Below are 17411 nucleotides of genomic sequence, written 5' to 3' on the forward strand. Positions count from 1 at the left end.
TGAAATGATCTCACCCCTGCAGGGAATTCACAAGACTTATTCAGCAATAACAGCTGTAACCGTAGATCATGGAATGTTAATTAATGATCTTTAATTACTTATGAGGAGTCGGATAGAATACGCATGTGCATGGCACAGGATAGTTGGGTTAGACAACCTACGTGAAATGCAAGTTATCTCGCCCACCATATTAGTTTAAGTGCATGAGATTATTTTCTATGGACTTGGTGTACAATATTCTTATTCCAACACATGGTGCGGGTAAAAGGTGGATGAAACCAGGAGGGAGATGATGGTGAGGTCAGGGAAGATATGGGGAAGGGACAAAAATGGGAGGATTAGTGGTGGAGTGGAAGAAAGGGGAAAACACAGAAGATACGGGTTATCTGAAACTGGGAAATTCAGTGTTCATACAGTTGGGTTGTAGGTGGAATATGTGGTGTTGTTCTTGAGTAGTCACGGAAAGAATGAACATATTTTTCACAGACAGCACTGGAGGTCGCTGTAGAACCTGGAAAAGCAGCGGGCCAAGCAGCATCTCTGGAGAGAAGGAGTGGGTGATGTTTCCCGTCGAGACCCTTCTTCAGACTCTCAGGTCTCGACCTGAAACATCACCCATTCCTCTCCAGAGATGCTGCCTGTCCCGCTGAGTTACTCCAGATTTTTGTGTCTATCTTCGGTTTAAACCAGCATCTGCAGTTCCTTCCTACATTGTAGAATCTGGGACACAGGAAATGTGAGGCAGCAGCTCTACTAGCTGCAGCATTATCACCATAGTTTATTTTTTATTTCAATGGACTACCCATCTGAGGGATGATCATAACAGCTATCTTTCTGTTGAATTGGTCCTTGCTACTCAGAAATAACTGGGGTTTGAAATTTGATAAAGTGAAGCACTTGGTAAGCCAGAAAGCCTCAGTTAGCTGAGGCTCCTTTGACCAGTTCAGTCAGGGACACTTATAAACAGGCTTTGTAATCTGCTGACTAAACATTGACAATTGCCATGCGACACACTCACTGCTTGTTTGGGAGTGTCTGGTACCATCAATTCCTTTTTGGAGACACTCTAATTGCTGTTGTTTTACTTTTGTTTATGTGTGCGGAGCTCTTCAGAAACCTTCCCTATTTGGGAAATGACTCCGCAAGGGCACGGGGGAATAGAGTGGTCTGGAAATTCACTCGCACCACATTAATTAAACTGTCAACATTAAAAAATGTGTTGATATTCAGACTGTTGCACTCTGCCCTACACACTCATAGTTTACTCTCCTGCAATGACTGTCTTCCTACATCTTCTAACACTCAGCTTCATGAATGACCCAGGGAGGTCATGGGCATCTCCAAAGAACAGCAGGCGCTCATGAGTGCCACAATGCAGGAATCAGGCAAGGTGTACACTGAACAACACTTTGCCCACACATGGACTACAGACAACCATGTTCTTACCTCAAAGGCTGTGTCATCTCAGGTTAGTGGTTTTGAGTGTTTTAGATTAGAGATACAGCATGGAACCAAGCCATTTGGCCCATCGAGTCCATGCTGACCATCGATCACCTGTTCACACTAGTTTTACATTATCAGACTTTCATATCCACTCCATACAAGGGACGGGAAATTTTACTGAGGCTAATTAACCTCCAAACCCACATATCTTTGGTTGTGGGAGGAAACCAGTGCACCTGGTGGAAATCCACACACTCAGGGAGAACATGAAAATGCTACACAGATAGTACCCAAGTCAGGATCAAACCTGGTTCTCTGGCACTGTGAGGCATGAGCTCTACCAGCTACATCACTGTGCCCCACTGTGTTTCATAACTTAAAGATCATGAATGGGAACTGACAAGGTAGATGTGAGGAGGATGCTTCCTCTTTGCGAGAATCAGCATCTGGGGGTCTCTGTTTAAAAATAAGGTGTTGGCTTTTTAAGCAGTGTCCGGCGCAGTGGATGGAGAGTCTTTGTAGGAGGGTGAAAGCTCACTAGGGACGGATGGGGAAAGGCAGAGGTGAGATTAGTCAGAGCTCGCCTGATATTAATGAATTGTGGAATAGGCCAGTGGCATACCTCTGCTCCTAATTCATGTGCTTCACAAACATATATTCACTGTTGTCACATTAGAAGACAAGAACCCCACACTCTCACCCTCAGGATCACTCCGGCATGTATCTGATTATGACGCAAGAAATGATGACGGCTTAAGAAATACCTTATCCTGCATCGTCAAAGAATATGTTACACCAAAAGGTATGCCCCAAAACTGCCTCAGTTGTGTATTTTTTCCACTTTTACCACATTTCCTCATGACACGGTAGAGGGCCCTCAACCCATTGAGCCGACATCAATTCGTAAAATAATCCTATGTCACCGATTATTTTCCGTGCAGCTTATTTGGCCCACCTTAAAAACCCACCCTGCCTCCCCCAACCCACTCTCCCCCAAGACTCTACCATCCAGCTATACTGAGGACCAATTTACATTGGCCTATTATCCTACCAACCCGTATGTGCTTGGGCCATGATGGGGAAAGCACAGCATCAAAGAAAACCCATGCAATCACTGCATGGTCATCACACAGACACAATGAGAACCACACAGAATGGACTCGCAGAATGTCAGCTTCCAAAGGTTGTCCGTTCTCATCTCTCCCCACCTGACTGATGGTCGGTGCGGACTCCGTGAGCTGAGAGGCCTGTTTCCATGCTGTATCACTAAACTAAACTAAACTAAACTAAACTAAACTAAACTAAACTAAACTAAATTAAACTAAACTAAACTAAATTAAACTAAGCTAAGCTAAGATAAACTAAGCTATCTCCTATGGTTTCCATAATCCTACCTAGTGTACCTCACCCATGGCTTGTACAATATCCCATGCACCCCAAGCTCAGTGCTGCACATCCACCTCGTCTGCTGAATGACATATAATCTGTGTTTGCCCCTCTGCTTTAGCATTGCTATCTCTGTTAGGATTGTTGGTACCAAATGCAGGCAGGGCCGCAGAACTCACAGAGTAAGCATCTAGAGAACAATGGGATGCAGACTGAATGGGAAAAGGACAGAGAGGGAGGGATAGGGTGCAACCGGCAGAGACAAGCATGGAGAATGGTAGGGGTAGGGAGAGAAGCACAGGGGATTCGGGAGAGGCACATAGAGTAGGGAATGGGAAAGGCAGGGAGAGAGAGACACACAGAGAACAGTAGGGAATGGGAGAGTGGGAGAGAGGCCAGGGAATAGGGAATGGGAAACAGAGAGAGAGGCACACAGAGATCAGAAGGGAATGGGAGAGAGGGAGAGAGGCACAGGGAATGGGAGAGATTGGGACCCGATCTTCAGAGGCATGGACAATTAGAGCAGGTGGAAAGAGAGAAGTGGGGAAGCAGCAGTTTAAGTGTATGATTGAGAGTTAGTGTACTGTAAGGTAATGTGTTCTGGTACATGTTTCTGTTGTTCCACCTCAAGGAGATCAACATTGACATTGTTATATTCATAGCGACAGTTTGTTGAGATGGAGAAAATATGATGTTGTGGGGCATAGGCCGGGTTCAGTCCAGATGTGTCCTATACATCAAGTAGCCTACTGGTACTGCAATGGGTTAACACTAATAAAACAGCGCACAGGAATTTCTAGCCCACTGTGTGGCACGATGGAACACCCAACCACTCCAGGACTTGTGTTGTAACCCTAGTTGTGATGCGGCAGAAATACTCAGCTGCCTTGGGTGCTGCCGTGCGTGGTGCTGAGATGATGCAGCTGGTTCCAGGTGCCGGCCACAGAGGTCATTAAAACCTCAGTGCTTGACAGAAGGCAAGAGGCTCGTGATGTGTTGGCCCTTGCTCCTTCCTCCAACAACACCAATTCATTGGCAATTCATCCAATTGCCGCTCAAAGGATCTTGCTAATTACCAGCCACATCTGCATACACAATTAAACACTCCAAACCAATTTGTTTTATGTGAAGTGCCTCGGTTTTTGCAGAGCAATAGGATATGCTTCCATTCATAATTGCAAGTCTTTCTTGTATGGTGGAGTTGTCCAGGAGAATTTGGAGAGTAGCCATGGATGTGGCCATGGCAACAGTGATTTTCACGGGCTCTAATTTTAGTAGAAATCATGAATGACATGGCCACACAAAACAATCAGAGGCTGCGTGCGGTGAACCCTGGCACTTGTCAGGAGTTAAATGGTATCTTTCCATGTGCCTGGATGTGTGCAGTTCCATCAACACTAAAGAAACTCAATGCAGCCCAGGACAAAGAAGACCACTTGACTGACAGCACATCAACCTCCCTCTTGCACAGGCACATGAGGCAATAGTGCGCCTTCAATGAGATGCCCTGCAGTATTGCCAAGACATCTTCAACAGCCCTTACAACATGCCACTTCTACCAGACCGGCAGGTGCAAGGAAATACAACTGCCTCCAGGTTCCTACAAGTCCCATAACACACTGTCCTGATTTAAAGGGGACCTTGTTATTGTGTCTTAGAGTTCCACTTCTGACAGAGACCTTGGAATATCTTCCTCACATTTGCTGTAGGGCATCAAATGTTGCTACATGCTGAGGTTTTAGTCCTCAAGGTTGTAAAGATGGATCTGACCCCATTGCCGTGGACATTGCCACGCTACCTGTCCTTCATTGAAAGGTTCTTCCAGATCAAGACCCAGGACTACAAGCGTATCAGGCAGTGGTCAGCACAGAACATCCTGCAGACACTGCGGGGCAAAGACTTAATGGATCCTGTTGGGCGGTTTCTCCAAGCAGATAATGCAGATTATCAGGCAGATTGCCTCATCACCTGAAAGGCACCAACAAGCACTGACTGGTGGTGAGAGGTGTCCTCCCAGTCAGGTCCTTCCAGTGTGGTTAGCAGCTCACTCCTAATGCCCTTGGGACGGCTGCGGTGGAGAACGGATGGTCACGCATCCCTGTAGAATCTGGATAGTCTGGCAAAGGATACTAGGCTGCTAGTCAAGTCCACCCCAACATCTCGGCTGGAGACTTCAAATTTATCGGCACCATCAGTGTGGCTGGCCTTCTTCATCATCTCTGGGGGTGGAGCACAGCAGCAACTCGCCTGGTCACAACATGGTGGCCCTGCCCCATTCCCACATACATTCTCTTCTTGGTCAAAGGGAGCCATGGTCAGATCCAACAATGTCACAGCAAGCCTTTTCTTAGACTACTGCCTCCTTCAGATGCTGTCTGACAAGAAAGCAGACATGGGGCCATGGAAGCTTTATATAAGGCGGCTGAACCCAGAGATTTTGGAAGAGCTGAAGAGAGACTGTGCATTTTGGAGAACCAAGGAGCTGTATGACTCCTGCTGGGAAGAAACAAAAGAAACCACAAAAGGTTCTTCATCCACAAAGAACTTCAGAAAGCAAGACAACTCAGAGGCAAATGTGAAGACACAAGAAACTGCAGAGGCTGAAATTTGAAGATAAATCAAACCACTGGAGGAACTCAGCAGGTCAGGCAGAATTTGTGAAGAGAAATGGATAGTTGACATTCAGGTCAAGACCCTTCATCTGGGCTCAGGGTTAGGCCAGATAGGTTTGGCTGGTGTCTACCTCAGCCAAACCTATAGCATCTTCTATGGTTGCAAAGACTGTATATGAAAGAGGAACTTCGAGAGATGAAGAGTCAACAAGCCTCGTTCTTCTCCTCTGAGTCCTCCAAGATAAGCTGCCGATCTAGACTCCGCTTCATGGAATAGGATGGCATGTTCTTGTGGTATTTATTCCGAGTTCTGTGATACACGGTCTTAAGGAAGAGAACGGCTCAGTAATATTCTCACAGACATGCATATTGAGGTTGTGCAAAACCTTTGAATGATGGTCTATACAACAAAATGCCTTTCAGAATCTCCTGTCCTCTTTCACAGAGATAGAACATTGAACATAGAACAGTACAGCACAAGAGCCGGCTCTTTGGCCCACAATGTCTGTGCCGAACATAATGCCAACACCATCACATATCTACCTGCACATAACCCATATCTCTCCATTCCACACATTTCCATTTGCCTATCCGTCTTTTTTAGCGTATCTGCTTCAACCACCAAACAGTACGTTCGAGGCACTTACCACCCTTTATGTAAAAAACCTACCCCGCACATATCCATTCAACTTTGCCCCTCTCACCTTAAAAGATTCTGTCAGTCTACCCTATCTAGGCCTCTCATAATTTTATACACTTCGATCAGATCTGCCAGAGAAAACAATCCAAGTCTGCCGATGTTGTAGTCCGCGGGCCAGCGATCAGAGCACTTCTTCTAGCGATCCCCGGCAAGGGATCGCCTGGCTCCGCTGCTGAAGCTCAGGGCCCGACTCCAGGAGAGGCTGCACCAATCCAAACTGTTAGGCCACGAGGGAGGGCTAAAATGCAACTAGGAGAAAAGTTGCATTCCACCAATGTCAACTAAGTGACAGCTTCTCCCTATTCGTCCCCCCCCCTCCCCCCCACCCACACTAAAACACACTACACACTTTTAGACATACTAAAAACAAAAAAAGTCGAAAGGACGAACAGCTGCTGGCGAGGCTGCCTGCTCGCAGAGAAGGAAACAATGGATCCTGTCGGATGGTTTCCCAGACAGACGGTCAAAGTAATTTGGCAGAATACCACATCTCAATGTTTGCAACAAGCAGCAAGACCTCGCTGGGCTGGTTCCTCCCTCTCAGATACTTCCTGCACGGTCTCATGCACAATTCCCTCAAAATATCTGCCATTAGAATGGGATGATCATCCACCTATATGGGGACAGTGCATTTGCAAAGAAAGCCTGAAGAAGGGTGCAAGGTTACTATTCAAGGTTCATCCCAAGCAGCTATATAATAGAGAACGTGGTAATCTATCGACTTCCCTGAGATGCAAACTGAGACGAACATCAAATGTTGTTGGAAGATCTTCAACTCACTGACAGATACACTTTGGTTTGCCTGGAACTTTCTGATCTTCCAGTTCAACAAGATGTCTGTTGGGGAATGCTGCCCATTTCAGGCTTCAGGAGTGCGTGCTGAAGGATGAACCTCGATGCAGCCACTGTTGAGGCTCTGTGTGGAAGGCCCAGAGTCAAGGATCCTGCTACTACTGAACACTGACGGGCTGGGCCCTGTCTAACAAAAGCTTCATGGATCTATTATATAAGGAGGAAACACTGACATATTGCGAGATAATGTATCGAATAGTAAAATAGAGAGAAAGATTTGTCAAGATTAAATTTACTAAGTATATGATGCATAAAGTATATTTTTGGATAAATAAAATTCACGAAGGTGCAGGAAATGGGGCCCATCCTTTTGTCAAATGTGGTTTTGTTAGGAAGATCTGAGATGCGATGTATTTCATAGTAGTCGAGATTTTTCACAAACGGGACTATAGCATGGGACTCCACGCTGTCTGGGCTGTTCCCAGGGGCACACACTGAGATAAATATTACCTGTTACTGGGAAACCATCAACACAGTGAAAGACGCCTTTAAGTATATGTGAAACTCTGCACCACAAGATCCAGGGCACTCTAAGATCCAGGGCCACTGAAGGATGTGCTGAAGGGGTTAGAGTCATAGAGTCTTAGAGTGATACAATGTGCAAACAGGCTCGTTGGCCCAACTTGCCCACACTGGCCAATATGTCCCAGCTACACTAGTCCCACCTGCCAGCATTTGGTCAATATCCCTCCAAACCTGTCCTATCCATGTACCTGTCTAACTGCTTCTTAAATTTTGGGGTAGTCCCTGCCTCAACTACCTCCTCTGGCACCTTGTTCCATACATCCACTGCCCTTTGAGTGAAAAAGTTGCCCCTCAGATTCCTATTAAATCTTTTCCCCTTCACTGTAAACTTATGTCCTCTGGTCCTCGATTCACCTACTCTGGACAAGGGACTCTGTGCATCTAACCGATCTATTCCTCTCATGATCTTATACACCTCTATCAGATCAGCCCTCATGGGTTCTATGGGAAAGGGCTGGAGTTTAAAGACCATTGTGCATTGCACACAAAGTGATAGGAAAGTAATTTAAAACCAATGAACAATGCGCTCAAGGGTTATATATAACTGATAACTGATGATGCATTCATATTAGAAGGTAGACAAAAATGCTGGAGAAACTCAGCTGATGAGGCAGCATCTATGGAGCAAAGGAAATAGGCAACGTTTCGGGTCGAGACCCTTCTTCAGACTTGCCTATTTCCTTCGCACCATAGATGCTGCCTCACCTGCTGAGTTTCTCCAGCATTTTTGTCTACCTTTGATTTTCCAGCAACTGCAGTTCCTTCTTAAACATGCATTAATATTGTCATTGGAAGAACATGATGTAATGAAAATACCTCAGATGTTATGTGATTTTTTTAATTAATAAATTATTTGTTTGTTTTTTTTTAAAATCTAGAAAGGTTTGAGCCACAATCATCTCAAGGATGTATAGGGACGGGAGATTCAAGACCATTCATGACAATGGCACCCTCATCCTAAGAATGAGATACAAATATTGCATGTTCTCAGGCAGGGCAATTGTAGTTCACAGGCTCATAATTTACAGAACAAACATCCTGCACTAATCTGCAACCAATTAAGGAATTCCATACATCAGTTCAAGAACTACATCGGTCTATCAACACTAGCACATGCCAGCATCTCTAAGCATTTTCAAAGAAATGCAGCACACACCATGCAAAGTTGAGCATTAGGATACAATTTCACCGATAATGTCACAGTCTATTTCAATTTACCAGTCAGGAAAGCAACGGCCAGTACAGTTTGTGGGTTTTCATATCATCGCTTTTGTAGAGTGGTGATGGCATCAAACCCCAGTGTTTCACGTCAGCTAACAATAACGCTGAGTTGACTTATTGAATCAAAAAGCTTAGCTGTCTAAATAATCCAGTAACCTCATCAATCACTCCTAATATTGGAGACATTTGTGCTGATTCCCCCATCAGGCAGAGGAGTGCTGAAGTGGCTTCCCTGTGTGCACCTATACATCCTGTGGAGGATTGATTCCCAAAGAGGTAATCCAGAAAGTGTGACACTCACAGAGAACAAGTTGGAAGCCTTGAACTTACATCTGTCATACTGTCTGAAGCCGATAATGTTACATTACAGGCACTAGATATAAAATAGAACTGTGACGGTGAAATAGCAATCAGTGACATGATCCTCTGCCAACAAATTAAAGAGGTGTGATACTTACATGCTGCAGTGGTGTTGGAGGGGACGATTATAATATCAGCATTGTGAGGGTCGCGCACGATATCTTGCCAATGAATGGTGTTGACATAACACAAAAACTTGTTCTGGTCAATGTAGATACCCCCATTCAGGATTTCTGTAGGAACAGAGTGAAAGGTTGAAATTACACCTTTATTAACAAATAAGGTGAATTCTATCATTGATGTAACAAACTACCTCAGGCAACAATGGCAGAAAGAGCATTTTACAATCCTAAGAGGGTTCCAGTTTTTCTTCATTTCTCTGAGAGTTGGCCTCTACCCTACTGAAATGGCAGTGATTACTGAGCCACTTAATCCAGTTATATGCATCATTGCAATACAACTGCTTTTTCACTCCTCAATATAGCCCAAACACACCATGGTGCCTTTGATAGAAGTTGAATCAAGGATTTAATCTGCATCTTTAACCTAAAATGAATGCTTGAATACCCTATATTTTCACAGGGTAGTTAACCAGCAGAGTGATCCCCTGATTTATAGTCTAAGATATAGATCCATGGCCAGGCTTCTCCCCACAGATAATCGAGCACGGTCACTGCAGGTGGGGCACGTGGAACCCTTTGTGCAGGAATGGCACAAGAGTGATAAGGAGATTCCTAGCTTGTCTGGGACAATATCCGTAAGAAGTACAAAAACTCAACTGAATTGTTAAGCTCACTTACTTTCTACAAACTCAACGGCTATTTTCCTCTCAGTAATGTTTCAGAGCAAAGGATGCATTTTCCCAAAGGTAGCACCATGCTTTACCAGTGAGAACCAAGGACTCCCTGTGTTCAGCATGTGGTGACAATTGACAGACTGATGGATGAGACTGAACACATTCAGAAATTTGACCACAAGGTGCAATTTAAAAAAAATATTTGCTCCCTCTTTACGTTACATTCTATTCTTCTGAAGATGGCACCCCCTTTTATCTTAGCAGGGATTCTTCTTCTATGAGACGGGGGGGAAGGCGTTGGGGTACTTTTTTACCACTCACTTTTTAGGATCTGTGTGTAGGTTGGAAGGCCAGCATTTATTATCCATCACTAACTGCCCTTGAACAAAATGGTAACTAGGCCATTTCAAAGGGAATTTAAGACACAACCACACTGCTCGGCCTGGAGTTACATATGATACCGGTAAAGCGAGGTGAGTAGGCTTTCTTCCCCAGAGGACATCAATGAACAAAATAGCACGTCATGACAATCCAGTAGCTTTGTGCTTCGTTGTCAATCATGCTTTACTTTTTCTTGTGATTGGCGTGCCATACAAAACCCCTCCTGCTGCCTCCAACATGCACAGCACCTCACATCCAATCATAAATCTGGCCTCCACTCCTACAATGCTAACGTCACATCATGTTTATACCAAATCTTCTCAAAACTTCTTGTGACATAAAAGGCTTTTAAGCCTCTATGGTCTTTGCTGATTATCAGAGTAATCTCATTAGCCCTGTCCCCCCATTTATTTCCCTGTAACAATTCCCTCTCACATGCCCTGTGCCTAACAAACGTAGGTCTTCAATCGGGAATGAGGTCACAATGTGACCTGGTTAAACTGGATTCACTCTAAGCTCTGCTTCAGGAGACCATGAGTTGCAGCCCAGAGTGAAATTCGAATGAAGTACTGATGGGGTGCCACACTACCAGTGAAGCAATGTTTAAATGAGATATCACAGCAGGAGCATATTTATTAACTGCAACTTATATTCGTACAACTACTCCATCATAGTGAAATATTCCAATACACAGTAACTAGATCAAGGCAAATAAGAAGAACTGAGAATTGTGCAAACACTCAGCATGTCAGGTGGTATCTGTGGACACAGAGACAGAGTTAATGTTTCAGGTCAATGACACCACAGCCAGTTGACCTTTCATAATATATCATAATACAACTGCATGAGTTCTGATGAAGGGCATTCAACCTGAAGCAATAACTCTCTTCCTCTCTTCTTCTCTCTCTATTCACAGATGTTGCCTGATCTGCTGAGTATTTCCAACATTTTCGTTTTAAATTTTTTATTTTCAGCACCTGCAGTTTTTTGTTTTTTTTCAATAAGGGGTAATTGGGACAGAGTAGTTTGTTCTGAGTAGAGCTTTGTTCAATAGAAGAGGTAACAAGGAAAAAAAGATTAGGCAGGTGACACCAAAGTTGAAGCTTGGTGGCCAAATGATGGATGGCAAACCTCAGGAAGGTGCTGCATGATTATCGGTGAACCCTCAGCAGCAAGAACTTACTTGACATTATCCTTTCTGAAACATCTTTATCTGGCACAAGCTAACACGCCACTTAGGAATTGACCTGGCCCTTTATACAGCAATTGCACTCACTGTACATTCCTCAGGATGTTCCAACAGCAGCTTCTAAATCCACAAACTCTTTTGCCTAGAAGGACAAAGGCAGCAGGTAATGGGGACACCACTTCCTCTACAAGTTGCACATTGTTCTGGTTTGGACATATTCTGCCTGTCTTTTATTTACATTGGGTCTAATTCCTCGCACTCCCTCTGCATCATATTGAGAGAGCCTTCACCTGAAGAATGGCAGCAGTTCCAGAAGGCAGCTCACCACCCCAACCTAAAGACAATTAAGGATGGATAATAAATACTGGCCTTGCCAGTGGCTCCCACATCTCAACAATGAATACACGGCTTGTCTCAGCCGCTCATTGTGCCGCAATTAAGGAGAGAACCATCCGTGGTAAGTAGCTCTTTATGGAAGCAGATTGCATTGTAATCAGCTTCTGAAATTCTGTTCCATTTAAGTTAATGGAACTTACTAAGAGATATGCCGCTTCTATACAGAATGTTTAGCACTACTGACTGGAGATCAATTTCTGCTCAATAGTGTTACTGAAATACTGAAAAGAATCATTGATAGTGTCATCCCACAGCTGTAGTCATCATAATAACCTGAGGTATCAAACCAATATTGTCTACACTCTCGTACGATCTGAATTCAGATGTGGGTTTGGAAGCTGGATGCCAGAGGTCAGGTGATTATGATATTTTATGAAACAAAATGTGATGTTATCCTCCCTAAATCTCACCAAGCTACATGTAACGGGAAAGGTAAAGCATTTGGGGCCTGGAGTCACAGAGAATGCAAAGGAAGGTGGTTGCGGATAACCCTGGCCATTCATCGCAGACCCAACCTCTCTTCCCATGCCTGGATGTTTCATTTGGTGACCTCTGTTCCTCATGTCCAGAGGACTGAGACATCACCACTGCACAGCCCCCAAAATCATCATCTTGTAGAATGCCACTCAGGAAATGTGGCGCTGGGTCAGAGCTTGACTCTTAAAGGATCATTTCACCATGTGGCTCACACCCTGATCCCCAGAGTGCCCCTCACCTGGTCACAATCTGCCTCTTCTGCCACCCATGCCCCATCCCCTCACTCTCATTGTCTTCCGTGTCACTCTAACTCTCACTTACCCCCTTGTTCCTTACATCTCAATTTCCTGCCAACCTCCCTCCACACATGCTCATCCCCTTTCTCATTCTGCTGTTCAGACTGATCCTTGACCGACGTCAAAAATGGTCAAAATGTTTAAGAAAGAACAGCAGATGCTGGAAAAATCGAAGGTAGACAAAAATGCTGGAGAAACTCAGTGGGTGCGGCAGCATCTATAGAGGGAAGGAATAGGTGACACCTATTTCCTTCGCTCCATAGATGGTGCCTCACCCGCTGAGTTTCTCCAGCATTTTTGTCTACCTTCAAAAATGGTTCAATTATTCTAACAGTATCCAGAGACTTGGAACATTAATCAAAAGATATGAGTTCGGCTCGAACTGTAGTGGGGGAATTGAAACTCAGCAATTACGTAAACTGTCCAATAAAAGGTTAATATTGTTTTGTTATCTAGGGAGATGGTATTAGTGCAGGAAAGTGGAGGTAAAAGCTCGACCATTAAGCCATTGAGTGGCTGAATGGTTTATTCCTGCTAACATTTCTTATATTCCAATGTTAGTGACGGAAACAAATGGATTGGTGGAACTGGGTCAAATATCTTTTCTAATGAAGAAAATCGGACCTCCATTTAATAGACAATAGAAAATAGGTGCAGGATTAGGCCATTTGGCCCTTCGAGCCAGCACCACCATTCACTGTGATCATGGCTGATCATCCACATTCAGTAACCCGTTCCTGCCTTCTCACCATATCCCCTGACACTGCTATCTTTAAGTATCTAACGCTATCTTGAAAGCATCCAGAGAATTGGCCTCCACTGCCTTCTGAGGCAGAGAATTCCACAGATTCACAACTCTCTGGGTAAAAAAGTTTTTCCTCATCTTCTAAATGTCTGTCCCCTTATTCTTAAACTGTGGCCCCTGGTTCTGGACTCCCCCAACATCGGGAACATGTTTCCTGCCTCTCGTGTATCCAATCCCTTAACAATCTTGTATGTTTCAATAAGATACCCTCTCATCCTTCTAAATTCCAGTGTATACAAGCCCAGCCGCTCAATTCTATCAACATATGATAGTCCCGCCATCCCAGGTATTAACCTCATGAACCTATGCTGCACTCCCTCAATATCAAGAATGTCCTTCCTCAAATTTGGTGACCAAAACTGCACACAATACTCCAGGTGTGGTTTCACTAGGGCCCTGTACAACTGCAGAAGGACCTCTTTGCTCCTATACTCAAGGTTATGAAGGCCAACATGCCACTAGCCTTCTTCACTGCCTACTGTACCTGCATGCTTACTTTCAGTGAGTGATGAACAAGGACCCCCAGATCTCTTTGTACTTCCCTTTTCCCAATTTGACACCATTCAGATTCTGCCTTCCTGTTTTGTCACCAAAGTGGATAACCTTACATTGATCCACATAACCTTACATTGATCCACATTAAACTGCATCTCAAATACCCTCCAATCCACAGGAACTGATCCTGAATCTATAGAACTTTTAAAATTATCACAAATGCGTCCCTGGTTTCTAGAGCCACTTCCTTAATTTTTTTTTACTGGGATGCAGACCATCAGGCCCTGGGAATGTATCAGCCTTCAGTCCCATCAGTCTATGCAACACCATTTCCTGCGGCCACTTTCCACAATGTGACAGTTCCATTGTTCATATTTATAACTGTTTATAACTGTTGACTTGACATAAACTACAGTGGAATAGACACATCCTGATAACTTGCATACCTTCCTATTCTCTCTGCCTCATGCTGTTTAGCCAATATCCTAGCTGGGCAAAGATCAATTGCCTTCAATTCCCTGAGTTGAGTGAGCTATTCTATTTTGTGCCTTCTGGAGTCCATAAAAACACCCTCCATGGGCATTCCACTCTCCACTACTTTCCTAATTTATTGAAGATTTGATGGTGGTTTATCAGGTGTGATTTACCATTTAACTCTCCCTGATCAATGACATTGTGACAACAGCCACTTCATGCGAATAGGCAGGTATGCAATGTAGGCTGTGTATCTGGCCAGTGAGAAGGCAGCAATGTCGAGCCCATACTCCAAAACAACTTGCCAAAACATGTGCTTCCGAGTGTGCATATTAAATATAGATAAACAGCTGTCAGACAGCTGGGTACTCAACTTTTCTCGTCTGCAGTACAATTAGATTCAAGTGCTATTCAGATATCTTGGAACACAGCACTGTAAAATTATGCAAATTTTGAGCACACTTACCAAGGAAAATCTTTTCTTCATTATTTAGCTGGCATTAGGCTGAGACACAATTATCTTGCTAAAAAAAGTAACATTCGTGCCTTAGCTCGATTCCTCAGTGATGGGTAGAGTTAAATTCATCATCTTCAGGTCTGTAACTATGCATATCACTGCCTTCATAATGCTGAATAGCGGCGAAGCAAATATGCCTATCCCTTGTTGTCAGACTCCCAGTCAGCACTTCAAGTACATGACTCACGCAGGAAATGCTCTTAACGTTATCTTTATGATACCGAAGGAAAGTTTCTTCTGCTATACAAGCTATCATGTTCCCTCTCACCACCATTGTTTTCACTGTAGACCTTGTTGTTGCATCGCCCAATCTCTTCCGCGCACGATCTATGCTTGCACCAACCCAGCGTCTGACTGAACTCCTGCGTAGCTCACCTCTTAACCTTGGCATTCCCTTTCAGAGAGACCGTTATCACATTCCATATACAGTGGCACTGATGCAACACTCACAGTGGCTCCATCACTGCTCCTGTTGTGAAGCCAGCTGACCATCTGCACTGTGTCCTGGCCTAAACCGACTGACACGTGATGGATTGCGAGCTGTTTCCAGGGATATCCAAAGGCAAAAGTCCGTGACTCTGCCTGCTAGAACTGTAGCCTTCCTGGTGTCTCTCAAAAGCAGCTGACCAGTGGTTTAATTGGGTGGGGCAAGTGAACCTCAAGAGTAGTTCCTTAATTTTTTTTTTTTAAGAAACCTATCTCTTTTAATACCAATAGTCAATAATCCATCGTTTAAACCATCAATCATAGACAAATCATTTATACAATGGGAAAGAATGGGAATTAAAACGCTCGAAGATCTGTATGAATTGGGGAATTTACTATCATTTCAACAACTACAACTGAAATATAATTTGAAAAATAACCAATATTTTAAATATCTTCAAATTTGTGATTATCTGAAAAAACACACAAAAGACTATCATAATATGCCTTCCGACTTATTGGATGAAGCAATGAAGACCAAGGCGGAATCAGCTAATTTAATATCGTACCTATATAATATCATTTTAAACATAGAAATACCCACAACAGATGGAATTAGAAAAGATTGGGAACAAGAATTAGCTATAAAAATCTCAAAAGAGACCTGGGATAATCATTTACTACAGGTGCATAAATGTTCGATCAACGTACGACATACGCTCATCCAATTTAAAACATTACATAGATTATATTATTCAAAAACTAAATTAAATAAAATCTTCCCTAATGTTTCACCAATCTGTGATAAATGCCTGTGTCAAGAAGCTACCATAGCGCACTCTTTTGTTTTTTGTACAAAAATCCAAAAATTCTGGTATGAAATATTTGATATTTTTTCAAAATTGATCAAAATAAAACTGGTACCAAAACCAGAATGGATTATCTTCGGAATATCGGAAGGTAACCCTGAATTAAACGTGTTTCAGAAGAATTTATTTAATTACGGGCTAATAATGGGAAAAAAGCTTATACTTAAATTCTGGAAAAATGCGCCGACACCAACAATAAAAATGTGGATATCAAATATGTTTGAAACATTACATCTGGAAGAGATGAGATTCCTCCTAGCAGGTAAAGCAGACCAATTCCAAAAGACGTGGTCTATGTTTCTGGACCTATTACAAGTATGAGGTGCAATAGTAATTTAAAAAAAAAACAAATATATAAATAAGTGGTATCAGGACCTGGTAATGGGAGGTAAAACAACAAAAACAGACTTGGTTGGTAGTCCCCTTTCTGCGGAGTTTAATGTTATAATAGAGCGATTGTTTCTATTTTCTCTTTCTTTCTTTTCTAGGGTCTATTTTCTCACTTTACTTCCTTCTCTAACTTCTTTCCTAAGGGGCTTTCTTTTCCCAACACTCTTGCACTTCACGACTCTCTTGCACTTTCTTTACTTTCCTTACTTCTACCTTTTTCTTAAAGCTCAAAAAAAATGAAGCGGTACAAAAAATGTATTAAGATATATGTGTTGTGTAGGATTGTAATTTACCGTACTTCTAATAAAAATAAAATAAAAAAATAAAAAAAGAGTAGTTCCTGACCATTGAATGCTATGATCCTCTTAAACGCATATCCAAGTAACCCAATCCATGCCATGCCCATACCTGTTCCACTGCTCAATCGGCAACTAGACTAATCCATTGGTGACCCATGGGTTGGAATGTCCCTCTGCATAGATGTCCATCACCATATTGCCCAAATTCCAGGGAAGCCCGTTGAGGTTATTCTATGATAGGTCCTGTCTCCAAACAGAATATCTCGCTGCCGTATTAACAAACATTGTTGTCACTGCTTCCTCAATTAATGAAGTGGAGGGATGGAATGGGTTAAATATCTCTATCTTGTCAGTATCCCTTCTGTCTTGCTTACAGTGGCCTGGTGGGACAATTACACTCCCTTCCCCCTTGCATCCAAGAGAAATAGGGATTATCCAGCTTTGCCAATAGTCCCTTTCTTCAGAGACATCTACCCCTGCAACCTGTCCTGTGGCTATTCAA

General features: G+C 43.3%; 1 protein-coding gene across 4 annotated transcripts in view; it reads right to left on the reverse strand.

Moving 5' to 3' along the window:
* Positions 1–17411, reverse strand: part of LOC129698887 (receptor tyrosine-protein kinase erbB-4-like) — an 804589-nt gene that overhangs the window by 283424 nt on the left and 503754 nt on the right. For all 4 annotated transcript variants that reach the window (XM_055638279.1, XM_055638280.1, XM_055638278.1 and 1 more), the window contains exon 4: positions 9198–9332. In XM_055638279.1, the coding sequence (XP_055494254.1) occupies positions 9198–9332 (135 nt within the window). The remainder of the gene's footprint in view (positions 1–9197; positions 9333–17411) is intronic.

The sequence above is a fragment of the Leucoraja erinacea genome, chromosome 7 (assembly GCF_028641065.1).
Source record: "Leucoraja erinacea ecotype New England chromosome 7, Leri_hhj_1, whole genome shotgun sequence".
Lineage (NCBI taxonomy): Eukaryota > Metazoa > Chordata > Chondrichthyes > Rajiformes > Rajidae > Leucoraja > Leucoraja erinaceus.